The 25821-nt window shown below is 35.1% G+C and overlaps 1 protein-coding gene across 1 annotated transcript in view; it reads left to right on the top strand.

Moving 5' to 3' along the window:
- The window catches only part of AGTPBP1 (ATP/GTP binding carboxypeptidase 1), a 180466-nt gene extending 156713 nt beyond the window's left edge, over positions 1-23753 (top strand). The window contains exons 23-24 of the mRNA XM_044678095.1: positions 4689-4849; positions 23007-23753. Coding sequence (XP_044534030.1) covers positions 4689-4849; positions 23007-23184 — 339 coding nt within the window. The 3' untranslated portion in view covers positions 23185-23753. The remainder of the gene's footprint in view (positions 1-4688; positions 4850-23006) is intronic.
- The last annotated feature ends 2068 nt before the right edge of the window (positions 23754-25821 follow it).

The raw sequence follows: 25821 nt of genomic DNA, 5'->3' as shown, positions 1-25821 counted from the left end.
TGATAATTGATGGAGATGAATAGATCAAGTTAAGATTTTAAAAAATGTTTTATCTTTATTTTAATAACAAATTTCCATGTAAATTTCTTTTTTTTTTTAGATTTTTTTTTAAACCCTTGTACTTCGGTGCATTGTCTCATAGGTGGAAGAGTGGCAAGGGTGGGCAATGGGGGTCAAGTGACTTGCCCAGGGTCACACAGCTGGGAAGTGGCTGAGGTTGGGTTTGAACCTAGGACCTCCTGTCTCTAGGCCTGACTCTCACTCCACTGAGCTACCCAGCTGCCCCTCCATGTAAGTTTCCAAAGTTATATGATTCATGTTGTCTCCCTCCTTTCTTCCCTCCCCTCTCCTGGAGTTGACAAACAATTCAATCTGGATTATACATGTATCATCACACAAAACATATTTCCATATTATTCATTTTTGTAAGTGAATAATCTTATAAAACCAAAACCCCAAATCATATACCCAAATAAACAAGTGACAAATCTTATGTTTTCATCTGCATTTATACTCCAACAGTTCTTTCTTTAGAAGTGGATACCATTTTTTCATATGTTCCTCAGAATTGTCCTGGATCTCTATTGCTGTTAGTAACAAAGTCCATCACATTTTTTCATTTTACAGTATTTCAGTTACTGTGTACTCTCCTGGTTCTGCTTATTTCACTCTGCATTAGTTCACAGAGGTCTTTCCAGTTCTTTCTGAAATCATCCTGTTCATCATTCCTTATAGCCCAATAGTATTCCATCACCATTATGTACCATGGTTTGTTCAGCCATTCTCCAATTGAGGGACATCCCTTTAGTTTCCAATGGGTCCTTTCCCATTTCTTTTTTATCTCTTTGGGATACAGACCTAGTAGTGGTATTGCTGGATCAAAAGGTATGCATTCTTTTATAGCCCTTTGGGCATAATTCCAAATTGCCAGCCAGAATGGATCAATTCAAGTGAAGATTTTTTGAGGATGAAGGAGACATGAGCAATTTGTAGGCAGCAAGGAAATACCCAGTAGATAGGGAGAGATTGAAGATAAATGAAAGAGTGGAGATGATAGAAGGAACATTTTGCTAGTAGAGATGAGATAGAATGAGATCACTTGTGCATGTATTGGGCCTGACTTTGGCAAGGTCCATCTCATCATCAGATGGGTGAAAGAGGCAGAAGGTATTTGCAAAAGACATCTAAATCATGTGAAATTAGGAGAGGAGAAGAGAGAACTCTTGTGAAAGGCTTCCATTTTTTCAGTAAAATATGAACCAAGGTTTTTAGCCAAGATGATTGAGGGAGGGGGAGCTATGGAAGATTGAAGAAAGGATGAAGAGATTTATAAAAGCTATTATGGTGAATGGAATAGTGGATTAATTAGGGAGGTATAAAAGGATTGCCCTGCAGCAGTGAATGCCTAGTTAAGGTTATATAGCATAAATTAGACTCATTCAGGATATTTACATGATTTTCCCCACCTTCTTTCAGTAGGATGTACATAGCAGTGAAAGTGGAAGGTGTTGGGAGTGATCCATTTGCAATTTCTTTGGGTAATGCTACCCAAAGAAGTTGCTTGCAACATTTGGTGGTCTAAGGTTTTAATTTAGTTTAAAGAAGCATTTTTATTTCAGCAAGTAGATGATGAGGAAAGCATATTTGTTGATTTACTTTTAATTTGTGTAAATTAACTTATAATATATAAATTTGTTCAACTTATTCCAGCTTATTTCTCAATAAGAAAGTAGCAAGAATAAAAAAAATGTCTTATTTCTTGTCCCTTTGAGAGAAACTATATTTTCAATATTTCAATGAGTTTTGGTTCTCAGTGATATTAAGTACTTCTTTCAGGAGATTAACGTCTACAATCCCAGTCTATCTATATATTTCCACAAATACTCCATGGAAGTTCCACCCAAATGCTGGGAATCTTTTTCAAGGATTTTTTGGATGCCATTATAACATCCATCCCTTGCTTTCATTACATGATGTGAAGGAGCACCATTTTTCCAGTTGTTTGTCTCTGATAATATTGCACTTCTTATTTACAGTTCATTTTTAGCAATATGCTACAGCCAGTCTTGAGAATCTAAGAGGATCTTAAACTGAAAGTGAAGATGGAAGTACAAAACTGCCTACACTCCTTCATGACTGAAGGGTCCTAATATCCTCTTATGTTGACCTCATGTTTCTTCCCTGAGCTTCTTGGGCCTGCTTCTCTCCATTGGATGTTACATCTCCTACAGGACAAATTGCTTCACTGCAAGATACTGTTTGGAAGGAAGGAGAGAGAAATTCCTTTTCTTATTCCACCCCCTGAAAAAGGCATAAAGAAAGGGGTTGCTAGGAGGCTTAATGGATTCAGAGCCAGGCCCAGAGACAGGAAGTCTTAGTTTCAAATCTGGCCTCAGACACTTACTAGCTGTGTGATTCTGGGAAAATCACTTAATTTTCACTTAACCCCCATTGGCCAGCCTTGGAACAATAGAACTGATTCTAAGACTGAAAGCAAGGGTTAAAAAAAAAAAAAGAAAAGAAAAAGTATAAAGAAAAAGGTAGAGAGTTTTTATCTCTTAAGAATCGAGTTCTTCCTCCTCAGCTGACTTTCTTCTCAACTTTCAAAGATTATTCTCTTCACTGTCAAAATCAGAATTCTTCTCATCTCAAATGATTCCAAACTGGCCAATTTCCTTTCTTAAATTTAATTAAATTTTATTTGTTTCTAGATAAAGATCTATCTGATCAACCTCTCTATTTCAAATTGCTTTGATGATTACATTTTCATATATTTGCTTGATACTAATACTGCTAGATCCCTTTCCTTCCAATATTTTTTTCAATAATTTCCTTGATGTTTTTGACCCTTTGTTCCTCCAGATAAGTTTTGTTATGATTTTTTCCTAGTTCTATAAAATAATCTTTTGGTAGTTTGATTTGTATGGCATTGAAGTAAGTAAATTAATTTAGGTAGTATTGCCATTTTTATTATTTTGGCTTGGCCTATCCAGGAGCATTTAATATTTCTTCAATTATTTAGATCAGTCTTTATCTCTGTAAAGAATGTTTTGTAATTGTATATCTTGGCAGGTAGTAGACTCCCAAGTATTTTTGTAGCATCTGTAGTTATTTCATATGGAATTTCTTTTCCTGATGGATTTTGTCGATAATATATAGAAATGCTGATGATTCATGTAAGCTTATTTTATGTCCCACAACTGATGAAGTTAATTGTTTCAATTAGTTTTTAGTTGACTCTAGGGTACTCTTAAGTAAACCATTATATTGTCTATAAAAATTAAAAATTTTTATTTTCTTTTCGCCAATGCTTATTCCCTCAATTTCTTTTCTTATTTTATTGATATAGCTATTATTTCTAGCACTATATTGAATAGTAATAGAGATAATTGAAATCCTTACTTTACCCCTGGTCTTATTTGAATGGCCTCTAGCTTATCCCCCTTACAGGTAAAGCTGACTTTTGGTTTAGATAAATATTATTTATATTAAGGAAAACTGTTTTATTACTATGTATTCTAGTGTTTTTAAACAGGAATAAGTACTATGTCTTGTCAAAAGTTTTTTCTGCATTTACTGATATAATCATATGATTTAAAAATTAGTATAATTATGTTTATACTTTTCATAATATTCAACAAGCATTTCTTTCTTGAGCTAAAGTCTAGCTTGGTCATATATAGTATATCATCTTTGTGAAATGTTACTGTAGTCTCCTTGCTAATATTTTATTTTACATCAATTTTACATCAGTATTAATTAAAGCTTCAGATTGGGCTAGGGGCTTTAACTGAAGTCCCACATAGCTCTTGTATCAGAATCATAGCTACTGTTTGCTTCTGAATGCATTCCTTTCTTAATACACTGTGCTCTCTAATACCATCACTGTTTACAGATTTTCTCTTTAGTCTCTCCTTGAATCTATGACTTAGAACTTGGTAGTGAGTAGCAAAGCTGCCAGTTGGCACCTGATCTTGTATCCTTTGCAAGGTTTGGTTCTCACTTCATGAGTCTAGGAACTTTTCTTGCTCCAGTGCAGATCCTCAGACCTTTTATAGTTCCCCTTTTGAAATGCTCTCTGTGTGTGCCCTTGCCCAGACCTCTCTGTCACTGTGATTTTTTTTCTTGGATTAGTATGATTTTTGTAGAGAAGTTGTGTGAGGGAGCTCAACCATACTTTTTTCTATTCCACTTTATTGGCTTCACTCTGGTAGATTTGCTTTTTTTAAAAAAAAATCATTAACTTCTGTGTATTGGCTCCTTGGTGGAAAAGTGGTAAGGGTGGGCAATGGGGGTCAAGTGACTTGCCCAGGGTCACACAGCAGATTTGCTTTTTAAAGGCTGCCAGCATCATGACAGATAAACCATCAACTTTGGTTAAGGAGCTTCTTCATAAAGAAACAAAGAAGTATAAGCACTTCTTTACATTTCTGATGTGCCTCTTTTACCATATCATTAGAGCAAATCACATGAGGAGAAATAAACAGAGAGAAATGAATAGACTTGTCCAGTTCGACCATGCTGAAAAACAAATCCATGGCTGTTGTCTCGAACCTTTTGCTCTTTCACTGTGATTACATTCTCATTAGTCCTGATTAAAATAAATTTTTTAGAAAGAGTCTGTAAAGAGCCAAATGATAGATATTGTTTCACATTATCAATTTTTGAATTTTTATTTCTTTTATTAGGGTTTACAGATCGGGACACGAGAATTGGAAGAGATGGGAGCAAAGTTTTGTGTTGGTTTATTCCGTTTGAAAAGACTGACATCACCATTAGAATACAATATGCCTAACAGCCTTCTCGAGTTTGAAAATGACTTGATTGAATCTAGCTGCAAAGTAACAAGGTAGTATAATCCTTTTATTAATTATTTTTCTAAAAACTTTTAACTATCAGTTTTTAGGTAGGGATAAATGAAGAGATTTGGAAAGCCATAAGCATTTTCAAGATTTTTAGATTTAAGGTTATATTTTTAAGATTGCATAGTAAGCCTTCATGATTTTTAGACTCTGTATTAAAGAATACATTTTAATGAAGCCTAGCTTTATATTTTGAATATTTTATTTCCAGGAAGGGCAACTAGGAATAAAGTAGTTCATAATAATTCACATGAAATATAAAGAACATAATGTTACTACAGTAATCTAACATTTGAATTGCTTTTTAAACCAGGAAGTTTATTCATTTATAGTGGGGAAGTTAACTTTTTATTTTTGAAATGTTTAGTTCTCTTAATGAAAATATAATAACCTCTGATTAGTAGCTGACATTTATATAGTGCTTTTAAAGATTGCACAATGCCTTACATGAGTTACATCTATACAGAGAGCTGTGCTGTATAGAATTTAGTTCAAGCACAACCACTATCCTTAGAGGGCTTACATTTCTTCAGACTTATAAGGTACCAACATTGATAGCTATAATGCAAAATGTCACATGAGAAGTACATTAAGGTATAAAGCAATTGTGTGAGGTGTAAGAGCATTACTAGTAGCGAGAATTGGGGAAAGTTTTAGGGAGTTGATGACATTTGAGTGGGTTTTTGAGGATGGTTAAGAATTAGTTGAAGAGAGGTTATTCTAGTCATAGGGGAAAGTGTGAGCAAAAGTATGGTGGTATGAGAATACAGTGTGTATTTAAATTCTTAGCAAGATCATAAGAGTGTGTGAAGGAGAATAAAATGAAAGAAATCTTAAAAGGTTGGATGGTACCAGTTAATAGAGGGACTTGAATGCCAAGCAAAGGAATGTGAACTTGACTCAGGAGGCAGTTGGGATCCACTGAAGATTTTTGAACATGAAAAAAATCTCTGCCTAGGAATGGATTATGTTTTCAAGGATATATTGGAGGGTTTGAGAGAGTAGAAGTAGGAAGACTTCTTAGGCTATTGAAATAATTCAGAGAGATAGTAATGAAAGCCTATACTAAGATTTTTTATGAATAAAATTTATAGGACCTTTTATATGTATAAGAAAGGTGAGGTAGAGGGAAATACTAATCCTAAAAAAAATAGTACCAGTACTGTAAACACAGGAGAATAGAATGGTAGCATCAGTGATAGAGATAATAAGGCACCCAATAGGAGGTGATGAATAACAGTATCCGAAGATGAACAGAGGGGAAATAATATGAATATTGAGAAAGAGCATTGAATTTGGCAATTAAGAAATCATCATTCCAACTCTGAAAGAAAAGTTTTAGCAGAGCAGTATAAGTAGAAGCCCAAATACAGTAGATTTGAAATGATTGTAAAAAAGGGAAAACATTTAGTACTATATAGATACATTTTCCAAGAAGTTTCACATTGAAGGGGAGAAAAGAGATGAGATAATAGCTGAATAAAATAGAAAAGCCCACATATGGCTTTTTAGATTTTTGGAGATTTGAGTGCCTTGGTAGGCAGATGAGAATCAGCCAGTGATAAGGGTGAAGGTGAAGATGCATGAGAGAAATTAACAATTGGAGGAAGATCCTGATGGAGATGAGGGCAATTGGGCAGAAGTAGTGAGATTAGATTTAAAAGGAGTAGGGATATCTTTTGTATGGCCAGAGAGATAGAAAGGGCCATGATGCTGAGGTTTGAGGAATGGAATTAGGTCTAAGTGAGTTCATAGTGGATGGTTTTAATCTTTTCTAGGAAAAAGGAGGCGAGGACAGCTGATAAGTGTATTTGTATACATGATGAGGCAGGGTGAAGAATTAGTGGTAGCAGTGTAATTGTAAGAATAGTGGAGAAAAAATTTGGAATAGTGATAGTGGGAAATGACATTTAAAGATAATCATCAAGGATAGAGACTGTTGAAAACCATTGACACCCCAGATCAGATTTATGTAATTTGAATTTATAATAATAAAATTAGCTATCTAAAAAATTTCCATTGTTGCTTAGTAGCTTTAATAGAAACAAAGAAGTCAGGATGTGGAAGTTACCTAGGGATACAAAATTTGAAGGTTGGAAATAGCAAGAGTTTTTAGGGTAACAGCTAGTGAAACCTTAGAGAAACTCTGGCGTTAGGACTGGCCAAGAAGACAAGACATCTAAGCCTGAGTGAAAGAGATGGTCCAAGAGGGGTGGGTAAAATAGGTTTAGTGTGAGAGAGAGCTTCAAAAGTGGACAACTGGAAGATTATGGTTAGAAATTATTATCTAAAAGTTTTGAATTTTGGACATATGATTCTGAGAGATGGTGATAGTCTAAGACTAAGACATTACCTTTTGCATGAAATAAAAGTAGTATGAAGAATTAAATATTAAATCATTGGTATTGATGTTGAAGAATTGTGTATAGTTCCTTTTCTGATGATAATATACCTAAGAAGCTAGCTTAGATTACATGATAAATAAGTTTTATTAAAATTCAATCTAATTCCTTTTCATAGTTTAGAGACAACCTTGGCTACACCAGCAGATGAAAAACTCGGGCAAATCCTACCAAGCTAGAAAGACTTCAGCTTTTAAGGCATTATGACAGTTTCTGTGCCTGCTGTCTAAGGACTAGCTGAATAAGTATGGAGAACATTATTAGCAGGATTGCCACCAAGTGATGATTTTTTTGACTATAGTAATTTTTAAGGACCATCCAAGAAGACGGCAGAAGAGCTTTGGCAGACAATTCAAATGAAGGAAGTGGCATGCCACTAAAATCATAGATTTTTAAAATATATTGATGTACTGAGCATAATCTTTGGGGAAAAAGGAAATATTTGGCCATAACAAGATTAGATTATTTAAGTTATGACAAAATTTGTGAGCTTTTCCTTTCCTTTTTCTCTTTTCCTTTTCCCCCTCCTCTTTTTATTGTTCGAAACTTTGGCAATTGTAATAGTCAAGTCCTTTTTAAAAATGTCTCTTTCCCTTCTTCCAGGTCTTGTCACTATACACATGTTGTTAAATTTTTACGTACTTGCTCTTCCTTTTAAATATTTCATACTGAAAGACTTAAGTTTTTTTTTAAAAACCACTACATACATATATACCCTAAATATTTGTATATCTCTTTCCTATACTTATCTTCACTGTATTTTTTACAAATTTAGCATCATATTTTCTGTTCATTGCCTTTTCAGTGTGCTACTTACTGGTTGCTTTTTTTTAATCTTTTTTTTTCAAACCCTTAACTTCTGTGTATTGGTTCATAGGTGGAAGAGTGGTAAGGGTAGGCAATGGGGGTCAAGTGACTTGCCCAGGGTCACACAGCTGGGAAGTGTCTGAGGCCGGATTTGAACCCAGGACCTCCCGTCTCTAGGCCTGACTCTCAATCCACTGAGCTACCCAGCTGTCCCTACTGGTTGCTTTTTAAAATACTTCTTGAAATTACTTATTTTATTCATAGTATAGAAATTCTTATTAGTCTCAATCTTGGATGTTCTCTTTTTGATGTTTGCCTATCTCACTTTTAACCTAAATTTTGATATCCAACTTTTAAGTTCTGTTTTCTAAAACTGGTCATATATGACTGTAATGACAGCAATAGAACAGATAGAAATGAATGGATTAGATTACTTGGGTTACAAAAATCAACTATTCAAGTACAAGATAGGGACTGGATAACAGCTTATTAGAAGAAGATCTGGGGGCAGCTAGGTGGCTCAGTGGATTAAGAGCCATGCCCAGAGATGGGAGGTCATGGGTTCAAATCTGGTCTCAGACACTTCCTAGCTAGGTGACTCTGGGAAAGTCACTTAACCCCTATTGCCTAGCCCTTTCCACTCTTCTCTCTTGGAACCAATGCATAGTATTGATTCTGAGATGGAAAGTAAGGGTTTAAAAAAAGAAAAAGACCTGAGGGTTTTAGTTGATATTGTGCTATAACAGCTGAAAAAGCTGTTTATATATATATATACATATATATATATCACAATCTTATCTTAGGCTGTATTAAACACAAGGTATCTGGTGCTGTGGATACTTCTGGTTAGATCATATCTTGAGTATTGTGTTCAGTTCTGGACATCAAATCAGAGGAAGGATATTTTGAAAATGATAAGCTGGAGAGACTAGAAGAGAATAATTCAATTCAGCAGACATTTATTAAGCAGCTGTGCCAGGCAACTAAGCTACCGAGATAAAAATAAAAAAATATTTTCTTCTCTTAGAGAATTTACAGTTTACATAGCACCCCTCATCCCAACACACGCACACACACACACACACACACACACACACACACACACACACACACACACCCCAGGATAGGAAAAGACCTCAAATTCTTGTCATGTCGGTGTTGGCTGAAGAAATGAGAAACTTTAGCCTAGAGAAATGAAGACTTAGGAAGAACATAATAATAGCTAACTTCAAATACTCGAAAGGATTTGATTTTCTCCCTAATTCTAGAGGGCAGAAATAGGAGTAATAGGTTGGAGTTGCAAAGAAATACATTTTCTTTTATGTAAAAAAAATTTCCCAACAAGAAGAACCATTTCCAAAGAGAATGGGTTACCTTGGGAATCAGTGGACTCTGCCTTGTTGATAGCCTTCCCTTTTCCCCTCGCCATTCTCCTTCCCTCTCTCCTTTTTTCTCCTCCACCCTTCCTCTTCTCCCTTCCTCTTTCCTTTTCCTCCTTCCTTTCTATCCCCCCTTCCTTTCCCTCTTCTTCCCTTTTTCTTTCTCCCCTTCCTCCTCCCCCCTTTCCCCTTCTTTCCTTTTTCCCTTCATTTCCTCTTTCCTCCTTCTTGCCTAGCCTTTCCTTTTCACCTTCCTCTTTCTCCCACCTTTCCTTCTCCCCTGTCACCTTTACTTCTTCCCCTTCCCTTTGTCCTTCTTCTATGAAGTTAAATCCACTAGAGGGTGATATGACAACAGTCTTGAAAGTATTTAAATGACACCGAGTCTCATAGGATACCCTTATGTATATCATAATACTAAATACCGAATTCTAATATGCTCAAACAGTTATTCTGATGCCCCCAAATGAATACTATTATAAAGCATACTCTAGCTGCAAAATAGTAATAAGAATGCTTGGAAAGATCGTCAAGCACAGTGCCACTGATGGTGTTCTGCATATGTTAGTAATTCAAAGCCATGGACAAAAAAGACATGATATTGGAATACATAACATGTAGGAAGTAATCTTAGTATGTCCAACATATATGAAAAATAAGTCACTGATGTAGAATGTAATACCATTTTGTATCCTAGCAAAGACAGATTATGGAGAGGATATAGAAAATATTAACATAATTACAGATTTAGGAAATAGCCCTGAAGAATAATGTCTCAATACATTTGAAGTTGTTTTTAGCCTAAAGAGTAGAATGGAGAGGGGACATTTAATCATAATTATAAAAATTATGAAGGCATATTATATACAGATAGACATATAGACCACTGGGAAAAGATGAGAGGGAATAGATTTAGCAAAGATTAATTGAGGTATTTAATTTTTATATAGTCTAATTGTCTTCTCTCCTGGGTCAAATAGGGGATTTTTGGAAGATGTCTCTCTTCTTTCCTGTTGCATATTTGCAGTACTACTATAGTGACATTAAACATTTGCTATAAACATAACAGTTTGAAGTCAAGATGGGATAGGACAGGTAATGCAGAAAGATCTATGTGTTCTCTGCCCCTAGTCTCTTTTGTACATGTGTTACAATATGTTTTCAAAACTTCGAAGGAACTTTTTTCATTGTTGACTATGGAGATTGTTGAATGTTTCTTCATGTGAATCAGAATAAGCTAAATTGGAATGGAAAAAATAGGAGGAAGTTATAGGAAATTTATGTGTGTAAATTGTTTAACATTTATAATGAATACAAGTTGTGAACTAAATTATGGAAAACTAATTCAGTAGGTCCATGGTTTCACTGATGTATTTATTTACTCCACTAGTGCAACTCATAATTCATCTCCATGTTTTTATCCTTTGTGATCCTTGTGCATGCTCTCCTGGTAATCCTTCAAAGAGGATTTACTTAATGTCCTGCTAACATTTCGTGTGTAGTAGTTCTGTCCATCTGTTATCACTTCATCTTGCTATGCATGTGATGGGCATATCTCCTTTTTCAATTATCTATTTCTGAGGTGTTGTCCTTTATCCCATGTTTTGCATGCAAAACATCATTGATAAATAGACTGCAGCCTACTTACACCTACCTTACTTATACCTACCAGGAGATTTAACAGTGATTTTGATTCTTTGTGGTATTCTATAAACCTCAATCAAATAGCACCATCATGAGATTGGTTTGTGTGGGGCAGCTAGGTAGCCCAGTAGATAAAGCATCAGGCCTGGAGTTGGAAGGACCTAGATTCAGATCCATTTCCTAACTGTGTGACCTTGGGGAAGTCACTTAACCCCAGGTACCTAGTTTTTACCTCTTTCTTTTAAGGATTGATACTCTTAGTATACTCTTTTTTTTCTTTTTAAATGAAACCCTTACCTTCTGTCTTGGAGCCAATACTGTGTATTGGTTCCAAGGCGGAAGAGTGGTAAGGGCTAGGCAACGGGGGTCAAGTGACTTGCCCAGGGTCACACAGCTGGGAAGTGGCTGAGACCTGGTTTGAACCTAGGACCTCCTGTCTCTAGGCCTGGCTCTCAATCCACTGAGCCACCCACCTGCCCCCTCTTAGTATGCTCTAAATCGATACTATTAGTATCAATTCTAGGACAGTAGATAAGGATTTTTTTTAAAAAGTAAGAAAAAATTTGCATGTGTGTATGTGTTTGTATGAAGGAACAAAGAAAGATATGAAATGTAACCTGATCTTTATTTCCTATTTGATTATGGTTCCATCTTTTTGTCCATCTGCGGTACCTGTTCAAGATATATGTATTGAGGTACCATTTCAGTGGTTTTTCCTTCAGACTAAATGTTGTGGTTAGAGTCATAAGAATGTTCCATATATTTGTTTGCTCTAGTTTGTGGATTATTAAACTAGTCTTTTTTTTGCATAGTCATAGATCATCTTAAGAAGGTACTATAAAAAAATAAAAGTAGATAAAGCACTGGACTTGGAGCCAGAAAGGCCTGAGTTCAATTCCAGCCTGAGACTTCAACTGTAAAATGAGGATAATAATAGCACTTATGTTCTTGGATTGTTAGAAAGATCAAATGTGAAGGACTTTGCAACCTTTAAGCACTATATACATACTACATTGTTATCTCTATTTCATAGCTGAGAACTTTTGACACTCAGAGGATTTAAATTTTTACTCAAATCCTAAGTAAGTCTTTATATCAGAAAATATTATTATCATTAGAGAATATGTCTATAGGGTCATTTCTTCTAGAGTCATCAGAGGCATCAAAAAGGATATAATATGTACCCCTAGTTTTGTCTAGCTATGATTTAAAATCTGTGGATCTTGGGGGCAGCTGGGTAGCTCAGTGGATTGAGAGTCAGGCCTAGAGATGGGAGGTCCTAGGTTCAAATCTCGCCTCAGATACTTCCCAGCTGTGTGACCCTGGGCAAGTCACTTGACCTCCATTGCCTACCCTTACCACTCTTCTGCCTTGGAGTCAATACACAGTATTGATTCCAAGATGGAAGGTAAAGGTTTAAAAAAAATCTGTGGATCTTGGTCTTAAAATAATTCCTGCACAATGTAGGGAAATTATACTTTCAGTCACAGGTGCATTCATGAATCTCCTGATTTTTCCATTAACTTCAGCAGCATTCTATATGGCAAAGAGTAAGGGTACCCTTAGAGGCTCCACATCAATGGGCAGCACTGTCCTAAGCAGAAGGAGTATCATCCAAACACTTCCTAAAAGCCAGTTCTTTCAAGTTCTCTCAGTTGATGCAAAAGGGACATCCTTGGACCTGTGGAGAAGTCTGGGCAATCTGGGCTGAAGGGGGCTGATCCATGTGGGCCCAGATGAAGCCAGGAATCCCAGTTAGGGCCTGGGATGAGGACCTAATCCACAATTTTTCAGAGGATTTAAAGGAGAATAATGAGAAGTAAGCTTGAAAATAGATTGAAGTCAGATTAGAGACACTTGAGTACCAGGTGGAATGGGGAGATATGGAAGTTTTTTGAGCAAGGTATGCAAAAAGCTATTCTTTGAAGATAATTTGGTAATAATGTGTAAAATGGATTGGAGTAGGCAAAGCCGATAAGAGGGAAACCAGTTAGGAAACTTTTGCATTTTTCTAGATCAAAAATATTAAGACCCTTGTTATATTCAAACCCTGAGAAAAGTTGGTCTCACCTTGATTGACAGTGGAGAGAGTTGGAGACATTGGAATGTTCCCAGATGCCGTGAGCCAGGGCAAAAGTTGGTTGGCCTAAGAATATAAATACCCCTAACAGCCATCTGGGGGGGGGGTTCTTTGACCATTGATCTTTGGGTCTCTGACCATTGGTCATTGGTTCTCTCTTTGAATCTCCCTAGATCTTTAGGTCTGAATCATCATAGCTCTTTAGGTCTCTGGGTCCTGGGTGGTGACAGGAGGAAAGGAGGTCTGAGAAGAAGAGGGTGATTAAGGTTTGAATACTTCCTGAAGGATGTCAAGGCTAACACATCACAAACTGATAATAAGAAAGCTGAGAGGAAATCATCAGTACCAGCTGCACCAACAGAGCAGACTACTCTCTCTGGTTTGGCAGTGGCCAAGCTGAACCAGAGGGGTTGTGAAGAACTATAGCTCCAGCTTTACTGAATCAATAGCCTCCAGTCTTGAGTGATTATAGATTATAAATATTAGATTGACAGGGTCTCCAATCCCCAATCTGTATACTGATTATCCTTTCCCTAATTAATATCATAGATAAAGTACTTAATAAGTACCTTCCTGAGTGGTCATTATATCACGACTCTTGGGGAGGGAGCAAATGCAGTCAGATGAACAACGTGATCCAAGGCTAACCAGAGCCCAATATTAATAATTGATCCAACCCCAGGTGGGACCTGAAAGGGTTACCCATCCACCTGACCGTTTGGGTCCTTCCTGGGCAACTGTTATTCAGAAGGGGAAACTATAACATCAAGTAAAGGTGATTGGGATTGGTGTTCCCCCATCACCAGCACCTAGGGAGAATACAGAGATACAGCTCCATCCTCACCAGTATCCTATATCCATATTCCCCTAGGAGGGCAAACCTTTTCTTTATAACACCCTACACTAGAGTTATGGTAAATTGGAGTAGAAAGAAAGGGTGAGAGATGTGGGAGACATTAGAAAGAACTGATAGGATTCACTGGCCACGTTTGGGGAGCTAGGTAGAAGTGAAACACAACTCTAAAGTTATAAGTATAGATGTGAAGGAAACTAATGGTTTGCAATTATAGAAAAAGGCAAAGCCTTTACAATTTTTCCTTGATTCTTTCCTCTGCCACCCTTTTCATGAATATGTCCTTTCTAAAGGCCCTAGGAAATTTCCTTTTTTCTGTCCCCTGGATTTGCCCTTAATATGACATTGAATGAATGATTCTAAAAACCCTTACCTACCTTCTCTTAGATTCAATGCTGTGTGTTGGTTCCAAAGCAGAAGAGAAGAAAGAACTAGGCAGTGGGGTTGTGATTTGTCTGAGGTCATACAGGTAGGAAGTATCTGAGGTCTGATTTGAACCCAGGACCTCGCATCTCTGGGCCTGGCTCTCAATCCAATGAGGCACCCACATGTCTCCAATGATTTTTTATTACTGTATTCAATAAAATTTTATGTTCCCAGATCTTATTTTTTTAATGAGTTAAACTTTTTTGGATATTTTTCTCAATTCCCTGTCTTTCCCTTCTTTTCTCTAAATTGACTTTTTTACCTGTGGGTAGCCTTCAGTTTTTTGAAACATACACTTAACACAATAAAATAATGTATTTCATGGCTATCTTGTGATAATTTTAATAGATAACAGTCTTTACAACATTCTTAGTAGTTATCTGGCACCACAAGTATGCAAATAAATAACCTAAGGTAGAAGAAATGCTAAGCTAAGTGCATTTGTGCCAGTCAAGAAGAAAAACCAGGGCCTTTCACCTAATCCTGTTCTGTTCCTATGAGATCACTTTGCTTCAATGAAAGGTACAGTAAAAATCTGGTTTTTTTACATACTCTTTGTTTCCTTTGAGGTATCAGATTCCTGTTCCCAAAAACAATGAGCTTGTTAAACCATTTGTCTACTTTGATTTTTATAAAATACTCTGGAACTTGTGAATGTACTTTATACTCAAGTCTTACTGGATTCCTAACTATGGTGATGTTGGGCAGATTTATGGTTTTCTAAATGTTTCTACTTTCGGAAGTTGAATATTTAGCAAAGAATTACCATTAGTTTATTAGATTTTTAAATGGTTTTTAAATTAAATCTTCCATTATCCATAGTTTACATGATAGGTAGGTATATAGGTAGCTATGTTTATTTTATAAATTTTAAAAATAATTACAGATTTATCGGAACCAGCACAAAAGACATTTGGAAAATTAAAAAATAATTTAATGCAAAAAAAAATTGGCATAGTTTTTACATAATCAAAATAAGTATGCCTTCTCAAGATATACCTCATAAGTGACACATCTGTACCACTAATCAAATTGGTAAAAGAGGTTTGATTAAAATATTTGAGTGGGGCTGGATAGTTTTGAGGAATTGTGTTTTGAATGAAGTTTGTTAGCAAATTAAGTTTTGTGGTCTTTGAATCATACTTAGGGCACCCATTAGAAATTCACCACATAGATAATTCATCATAATTTGACATGATTATATTTATTGTTTGAGTAAAATTCTGTCTGATATAACACTGACTCTTCTTTTTACTTTTCCCCTTAGGAGGGCTGCTCCACCAAGTTAATGATAGGGATATTGGTGGGAGGTCATTAGGAGTCATCACACTTTGCCTCATATACCTATAATTGCTTCTTGACTCTTGTACTAAGCAGCCAGCTCTTTCCTTCTACACCAGAATAATTTTTATCACATTTTGACTTTTCTTAATTACAACATAGCAGTTTATATGTATGCCAGAGGAGGGAAGGTAGGGATTTTGCCATTTCTTTCTTCTGAAAACTGTCACTTGTTTTATATTTATCTAATTTAAGTGAAAATAGAGATGTTCATTGAGATAATTTAGGAGAATTTGTAAAAGCTGCTGCTGAAGCCTTTAAAGGTACTTTTCACTAGGATACTGAGATAATGACAGAACTATTAATCTGAATAAATTGAACTATTTGTGTTTCAGTTATGTAAAACTTAATGGGCAGGTGTCATTGATACTTCTCAAGTACTTGGCAATTTTCTTTCTAACAAACAAATATTTAGGTTTATGTTACTCACTATTTCTTAAAAGTATGACAGTCTGGTTTGTCTTTTGTAATGGAGAAGTCAGCTTTTGTCTCCAGATTCTCTGAAGGCAGAATTTTTAGTTATTTATGATTTGCTTGAATACAGTTTAGAAATAAGTTTTTTCTTATTTAATTTCAGTTATCAGGTCTATTGTAGATTTCTTTTTCTACCAAATTCTTTTGTAGTGATGTAAAACTAGATTTTTGCTATAATTTTTAATTTTTATGAATACTCTGATCACATTTTCTTTGGGAAATTTCTTTAGTTATATAAAATTATCTGGTTCCTAAAAATCTGTAAACATTTTAAAAATTTCTAAAATATACATAGCTATCTATATACCTACCTATCATGTAAACTATGGATAATGGGAGATTTAATTTTAAAAGCATTTCTAAGCCCATCTTCCCTGATATGAGTAAGATAAGTATTACTCATTATTTGTTTTCCCCTCAAATAGTTAGAATCAATATCATTTTGGTTTGACCTTTCTTAAAAAGAAAAACAAAAATCCATACCAATTAAATCTGATATTTTTTTAAAAAATGACTGAGGCCATGGGACAGTTACTGTCTCCCACCTTATTCTTAGACATTTTTCTTGCCATTTGGGAGTAGGTAGAAGTACATCCATTGGTACAAATCCATTGCTGTGCTGAAACAAACAGCTCAAAGCATAGTTTGAAGACTAAAAGCATACACAGGTAACTTCACTGTGTAATCTTATATGAAAAGTATGTCAGGGAATCAGTATACTCTAGTGTAGTGTAGGGCACTGGATTTTGGCATCAGACATCTTAGATTCTAGTCCTGGCTCTACTACTTACTACCTGGGAAATCATTTAACCTTTCCACCTTTGCAAAATAGTTTGTGCCAAATCATCACCATCATCATTAGTATTTTGCCAAGTCTGTCATCACAGGAGGTACAAAGTGCTTTTATGAAGTAGAAAGTGGGAAGGTTGATCTTTTTTTTTTAACCCCTTAACTTATGTGTATTGGCTCCTAGGTGGAAGTGTGGTAAGGGTGGGCAGTGGGGGTCAAGTGACTTGCCCAGGGTCACACAGCTGGGAAGTGGCTGAGGCTGGATTTGAACCCAGGACCTCCTGTCTCTAGGCCTGACTCTCAATCCATTGAGCTACCCAGCTGCCCCCAGGGAAGGTTGATCTTGATGGTATCTGAGAAAACTTCAAGTAGGAGATGGCATATTTGTTGGAATTTAAAGTCTAGGTAGGAATTCAGTAAGCAAAGAATGAGAGCAAATACTAGTTTGAGGACCTCCCCCCTCCTCCAATTCCACCCCATCTCTCAGTTCTCACCAAGTGCTGTGTATCTACTTCCTGTCACGCCACTCCCTGCCTTATCCTATCCCCTTTTCTACAAGCCAAGTATCCCAGATCCCTGCTCTGCTTTAAAGCTCAGGCCCGCTCACCCTTCATAGTAGTCATTGGTCAAGAATTTGTCTGTTTATGCTCTTTGAATGAGCAGGGAATCATCAACCACACTCCTTCTGGGAAAATGATGCACTTTTATACTGTACTGACCACCCCTGCCATTAGGCCCACCAGACGTTGCTGCCCTGTTTTGCCCCCGAGGATCACCAGTCATTGCCATCCTGCCATTGCATCCTGAGGACTGCTGGGCTTTTGTCATTTCTGTGCCAGACCTTTCCATTTGCTCTGTAACTGAACTCTCCTATGTTGTCTCCCAAGGGGGAGAGCGAGCTCCTTGAGAGAAGTTGCTCTCCTGTTCTTCTTTTTGTATCCTCTGCACTTAGCATGGTATTTGCAAATAGAAAAGACTTATAACAAATATTTTTGCATTCCATTATAGTGAGGGACGAGAAGGACATTTTGGGCATTGGGAACAGTGTGAACAAAGCGACTGAGGTGGGAAAGTACAGAATATGTTCAGAGAGCCAAGTCCAATTTGGCAGAACCATAGGGTGCATGGATTGCACCAAAGTATAAAGGGCCTTGAATGCCAGGCTTGACTTTATAGTCAAATGTGAAAATGATTTTTTATTATAGTGTAGGAATATGGGTTTTTCTCCCCTTAAGGAAAATTAATGAAAAAATTGTGATTAGACCATACCAATGATATCTAGTTCTCAAATACATGGTTGTGAAGTTTGCCAATATGAAAGTACTTGTATATTGTTGTATATTCTTAAATCAAATTAACCTTGTTAAAAATGGCTTTCATGTTAATGGCCCTTGATGTACATCTCTGACTCTGGAATGCATTTGTGATGGCCATTTGCTGTCTCTATGTAGAAAGGTGACACCTACCAATAACTGATGCTAGAATCTTTTGCAAGTCAACCAGCTCATTTCCTTCTAAACCAGAATTATTCTACCACTTCTAGACCACTGGAAATCTTTAGCCACTTAGGATTCAAAGTGAACCATGTGTGTTTGTACTAAATGGACCAAATGCTGCTTGTCGGTATCAATAAAAGGGAAATTACAATCAGCAAAGAAAAATAATTTTAAAATCAGTGAAGGAATATCCTAAACCTAAGCCAAATTTAACTCAGTGATTAATAACATTTTTTAGTTTATCACAAGAGGAAGTGGACAAGTCTTATATTCAGTTTCATATATACTACATATTGGTGATTATTTTATAGTGAAAAGGTTAGTAACAAGAATCAACACAAATTTGATTTCTACACATAGTCATAGAGATTCTATAAAACTCCTTTTTCCATCCTTTCTTGTTAGAATTTCACTGTTACCTCCCACTACTATTTTTCTATATCACTGAAAAGGGATAATATATAACTCAGTTTCCTAAAAATGAGGCATGTAGATTCAAAAGAAAAAATTTCTCAAAGTAGCAATTACAGTACATTGAGCCCTTTGGGCTCCCTTTTTCTATATATTTTTGTAGTTCCTTTCTCTTCTCTATCCTCCCCCTTCTTATCTCTTTTCCATAATATGATTCCTCCTTTATAAAGGTTTTTTTTTGTTGGGTGGGGCTGGCAAGTAAAGGTAATAAGAGGGGAGACACTATTTCAGAATTTGTGGAATATTACTGAAAATCCCAGATTAAATTAGACACTATATATTTTGGCATTAGTCAAATTAAAGAAGTTTTGAAATCCTATATTTCTAATGAGACCTTCTCCCTTAGATTTGTTACTTATTGGGAGTTTTCCAAAGTTCATAATCAAGTTGATAAAACTGCTCAGTAAATATCTTTTGCATTTCCAAATTCTTGGTTTCTGTGTATGTTCATTAACATCCACATTTTTTCTTATTTTTAGTATTACTAAAGGTCATAAATAAGTTGTATTAATAACATTTGTTCAAAGTAATAATTTGAATCATCCTAGTTTCTTTAAAAATTGAAAGATAAATTTAATCTAATTTATACTTGCTTTAGAAATTTTGTGCAATATTTTATCACTTTAAATGATAAAAGTAAACGTAATGTCGATTCTGTTTTTTAAATTCTTTTTGAAGAATTACTATTTTGACAGATGAAATATAAAGATTACTGAGTAGGCCATCCTTTTTTGAAACGCTGTTTTTATCATTTCAGTAATCTAAGTATTGTTCATTGTTTCTATTGCATACTTGAAATTTTATTAGCTTACTAAAGTAGGTTGGATTTTAGAATATTCCTATACTACTTTCTCTAAATATTATAGTGAATCCAACAGTTCCAAATACCATTGTATTAGGCTACTCTATATCATTGACTTTCTATTATTTCAATTGGATAGGTATAAAGTGATCCCTCACATTTTTGGTTTTCATTGTTTTTATTAATGATTTGAAACGTTTTTCATTGTTGATGGGTTTCAATCCTTCGTTTGGAAATTATTTCTTCATTTTGGAAGAAGCAGTGTAGTATAGTGGAAAGTACACTGGTTCTAGAGGCAGAGCATCTAGGCTCAAAGATTCCCTTCAACGTTCACTTCCTATGATCTTAGCCAAGTCATTTAATATGTACCTAGTTATTACTTTCTTTAGATGTAAAATGAGAGGGTTGGGTTAGATGGCTTTCCGTGATCCTCTTAGTGCTAAATCTATGGGCCTATGACTCCCTATGTAGTTAAGATTGCTTCTTAGTCTTGCAAATTTGTCATCTTTCTTTGTAGATTTTGAATGTCAGATTTAAATGTGATATCTATTGCAAAAATATTTTTCCCAATCCACAAAAATTTTCCTTTTCTTCTTTATTAGAAGAAGCTGGGATCTTTGGGTTTATCAAACACTAGATTGCTGATGTCTTTCACTCCTACTCTATTCCATTGATCTATTCTTCTATTTCTTAGCCAGTACCAGATTGTTTTGAGGATTACTGCTTTATAGGACAGTTTAGGATCTGGTATAATTCTGTTTTATTTCATGGCAGATTTTTAACAACTCAGAGTGCTTTGTAAACCTCAAAATGCTGCAACAAAAGAAGCTAAAAGAACTCCTGCCTGCTTCATTTATGATCATTATGTTGGATTCACATTTTCCTACTAGTGAATTATCATTTATTGGAAACTTCTTAGTTTGCCATTGAAGTCCCTCTATAATTTAGCCCTAATCTGTTCTTTCTAATCTTATTTCCTACCATTCCTTTCACATACTCTACACTCCAGCCAAACTAGACTACTCTCTTTACTTTGAACATACCCTGGGGCTTTCTTGCCTTCGTGCTTTTTATCTAAGGATGGTCTACATCTGTACTACCCATTCTCTATTCCACTAATTTTGGCTGCTTGAAATCATACTTCTTTTTCAAGGGTGCCACTTTTTCCATAATGCCTTCCATGAGCCTTAGACAAGTCATTTGACTACTCTGGTGGCCTCAGTTTCCTAAACTGTAAAATAAGAAGGATGGTTTAAATAACCTCTAAGGTCATTTCTAGTTCTGCCTATGGTTCTGTGATCCTCAAGGCTAAAAGTAATTCCACTCTCCTTTGAACTTTTTACTTTTCTAATGGCACCTATTTTCTTCCACCTTGTTTTATAGTTGTACATGTCTTAAACCTTCAGACTAGAAAGTAAATTTCTTGATGTTAATGACTCCAACCTTGTTGCATTATCTTTGCATACTCTTTCTGGCCCCTCTATCTCTAACATAGTGCCTTGTATATAATAGGTCCTTAGTTAATTGAATTGAATTAAGTATTTTTCCTTTTATGACTGAAAATACATTTGAATTCCTATATGTTTTATGAAGTGACTTGCAAGCTCTAATTCAAATCACCTTAATTTATTCTTTGAAAACACAAAGGTAAACTGCAATGGCTGGTATTTGGCTTTACAGTCAATAGAATAGAGTAGAAGGAAAGAAATGATATAATTTATGACCTTTTGAGCCAAAGAACATAAGTAAGCAGAAATAAAGAAGAGATAACTTGCACACATCCTTTTTCTAGCCTTCATGATGTGCTTATCAGTTAGGTTTACCAAATCTTCCATCTTGATAAGGGCTGAGGTATGTTATGTATATGAAGGGACTTTAGGACCTGGCATATTAACTGAGAGTTGTTTGCTGTTAGAGAGAAAGAAGAATTTCAAGGAAGACTAAATATATAATGCAGAACTTCAGAAGAAAAAATATATTTAAAATGCACTGGCCTTTTTTTTTAAAGGGAAAACCTTTTAAAAATCCTAACAAGGTTTGGAGTTTAAGTAGAACCTCTGATATTATCAGCATCTTTGGTTTGTGGTATATGTGCAATAAAGACACACAATGATTTATTAAGATTTTAGGACAGCATAACCACTGTGAGTACTGGATTCTTAGGAAAACAATTATTATTCAAGTACAAGAGATATATATTCCTCAGTGCTTCAGTCTATGAGATTAACATAATTTGTGGTCAAAAATGAAAATGTATTCTGTAAATGCTGGTAAATTTGTACTCTTAGATGTTTCTTCCTTTGGTCAAAATTATGACACATTGGGAGAAATCAAAATAATTTGATTATGAAGAAAAGGGATAAGTTATGGGCCTTAATAGAGAGCTTGTCTGAATCCAAAACTACTTATCTAATGAAATATTTAGAAGCACTTAGTGCTTTTAAGGGAACATATTATTCTGAGGCCCAAGGGAGAGAAATGAAATTGGGTGTGGAGTGTTCACTTGTTTTTTTAATTTTTCCTTGTCCTAGGGAAACTAGGGTTGTGGATGAGGTTTCTTAATATTTTTTAAATTTTATTTTAGCTTTCTTCAATTTACTCTAATGGTAGATAATCACTTTAGTGTCTTGGAATAAGTGGTTTTTAGCACATTACTCAAGAAACCAATTAAACATCCACAGTTACTTTATAAAGCCCCTTGAAATTACCTGCTGCTGGGAGCTAAGAAGCTTAAAATAGAACTCACAATTATGTCTTTGTAGTGTGTAAATAAGATTGCTGAAGGCCTGCAAAGACAAATCTCAATATTTTATTATGTATAAATACCCTTTTTGCTAGACAGTTGTTAAGTAGAATAAAAAATATAGGATATGTTGACATTTTTACAATATAATTTAAGTTTAGTATTTTTACTGCTATAGTCAATACAAAAAATTTTCTACAATTCCATATCTCATACATATGAATTATCCATTTTGTAAACAGAGCTTTGGCTAATGTTTGGGTTATATACATTTTTTCCCCTACTTAACACAACCTACTTATATTACATTGGAACCAAAGATTTTGGATAATTAAGTTAATGCAGAATAGTAGAGTAGGTAGCCATTCTGCATACAGCTAAATTTAGAATATAAAAATCTAATGCAGCCTTGTATGTTGTGTCTGTTTTGGCTACAGCCCTACCACTTATGTTTTGGAAGAAGATGAACCTCGTTTCCTTGAAGAAGTTGATTACAGTGCAGAAAGTAATGATGAGATAGACATTGAATTGCCTGAAAATGTTGGGGATTATGAACCTTCTGTCCAAGAAGATGCACTTTCTGACACGGAGTCAACAAAAACATGCCTTCCTTGAGCCATCTGCCATCTCATGTAAATGGCTAAAGAATAAAAGAAATATCTTAGTTTCTATTGCATAGGAAACTTTAGATTTTTTAAAAAGAGCTGACTCAAAGAGACAAAAAAGTAACTGGAGCCAGTTTGGTTTCAAGACAATAAATGTGTTTTTGATTTATGATAAAAACTGGCATTTGTTTTATTTAAAGAATTCAATGCCCTGATTTGATAGCATTGAATTATCAAAGATTGATTTATCTTTTTTTTTCAACAAAACTTTACTCAGTATCATTGCATGACTTTTTGTCTCCTTATCCTTATATCCTACATCAAATGGATAAGTTTGCAGTGTTTCAGAGTAAAACAATCTCATCCTAGATCCCATTGGTAATAAGTTGTTGAAAATAATATGTATGTACAGGGATTTTTATTGATCTGTGTGTTGTTTGTGTGGGAGTGGGTGGATATTGAAGAAAAGAAATTAAGTTCTTCAGAATGATGTTAACTCTTTGATTGTGTTTGAAGTAATCTAGAACTTGCTTTGAAACCATTTCATTCTACAGTTACCAAATTAAACAAATCAAAAATTAATTTATCAAATGTTGCTTTCATTTCTTCATCCCTGAATACACTCAGATTATATGGTTTTACATCATCCTTGATTCAGAATATTCAAAAAAACCCACATGTGAACACACATTTGTAAAATTTCATGTGCACAAAATGGTTTGATTACTTCAATAGATTGAAGCTTTTCATGCACCTGTGCTTGCTATGAATTATACATCTGTATGGGGCTCTTCCTGCATAAGTATCTCATGAGACACAACTGGAGCTGATCTCTGCAGTCATGACAGTTTGTTAATATGGAGCTTTAAAAAATGCACATTTATCCAGAGAAGATACTACTTAACTGTTGTTAAATGTGCATTTATATATTGAGCTATATATTTATTTATGCCTTTCTGTATTTAATATTGCATGTACTGTGCTACAGTATTATAATCTTATTAAAGTGAATTTATTCAGGGCATGCTTACAAGTTATATCAGAATCAAATGTATCTGGGGAGGGAAAGAGGGGAAGTAGTTAGGTCATTTCTTATTGTTATACCTTCCCAAGTTTTAGACTGTCAGGCTTTAGGAATGACTGCAACGTTTTAGAACACTAATTTTTGAAAAGAATCTGATGACTCTGTTGGTTCTTTGTGAGTTGAGCTTTTGTTAAAACAAAGACTGCTACTTGATAGGTCCTTCAGAGGACTTTGGTGCCTCCATTTTGGCAAATATATTCTTAAGCCATTTTTGGTAGTAAAAATCATTTTCATCAGGAGTCCTAAAGTACTCAAGTCTGTCTCTGGAGGTTTTTAGATAAATGCCTAAAGGCAAAGCATTCCCTTCCCCTTCCCTTCCCTCCCCTACCAGTTTGTAGTAATGAAAAAGAAACTACCAGTCTTTCAAGTATTTTTGCATTTTCCAATTTAGTCATTACATTTTACATATAATAATTTAGGCTGTTCATCCATTCCAAATAAATATATTTTTTAGGCTTCATGGAGAGATGGTATTAGACAATTTACAAAGAAATACAGGGTCATCTTTCCTTTTTATACATAATGCTAGTTAGCATTGTGTTGAAAAGTCTCAGCAGAGTGAAGGCGGAGCCGACTTTGAGCTGCTAGCTTGTTCTTAGCGATGTTACAACTAAAGTATTAAAGCACTTTGAGCAAAGTGAAGTTATTGATTCACTTATTTACAGAATTTATAGAGGAAGAGAAAGTTATAGGTCCATTTTTTCTATAGTGTAAAACTTTGATAGATTAGAAATTGAAAGGCCATGTGTGAAAAGCAGCCATATTTAATATGTTAGGCAGAAGGATTCAAAAGATTTGTTCTTTTTTTATGTTGGCATTGTAAAAGCTCCATAATGAGTTGGATAGTAACAGTATTTTCAATTTGTTAAAGGGTGGCATTGAGACACACATGTTACTGTCAATTCTAAATTTGACATGTCCCTTGTTCAAGAAATTAGAAAATATATTTATCAAATGAATTATTTTTAAACTTAGCTTAGAACACTATAACTCCACCTCTATTTCTTCATTTAAGAATGTGATAAATCTACTTGTTTATTAGCTACTAAAACTGCTACTGCTTTTTTCATCTCTGCCTGAGGAATTTCAGCATTTTTAAAGAATAGGTGCTATTGCATCCAGTGTCATCATCATTGTAATGAACTATTTTCTACACTATCCTAATTTGTATTCTTAGGTTTACTACAATAACTAGGTCTGACAAGGTGAGTTAGTAATGAAGCTTGGATTAATTTGGAAATCTTTCTTTAGAAACTTTTAATTGCTTAAATTTAGTTTAGTTGTAATTAGATGCATTTTTTTGTAGTTACAATCACAAGTTCAAGTTCTAAAGAATCATAGTATCTTCAAGCTGGAAGGGATCTTATAGTTCATTCAATCCAACCCCACATTTTGCAGATGAAGGCAGTGAGGCTTCTATCCTAGTACTACCCCTTCATGCAAGAGGCCTCTCTATCCACTGACCTTCCCCAAAGAACAAATACATATTAGAAACATAAGGATTTGATTTGGTTTGAGATCTTTATCCATCTAGAATTTGGATGATTTGTAGTGGTAAATAAT

The sequence above is a fragment of the Gracilinanus agilis genome, chromosome 1 (genome assembly GCF_016433145.1).
Source record: "Gracilinanus agilis isolate LMUSP501 chromosome 1, AgileGrace, whole genome shotgun sequence".
Taxonomy (NCBI): domain Eukaryota; kingdom Metazoa; phylum Chordata; class Mammalia; order Didelphimorphia; family Didelphidae; genus Gracilinanus; species Gracilinanus agilis.
Note: the sequence above shows the minus strand (reverse complement) of the source record. Positions and strands in the feature narration are given on the sequence as shown.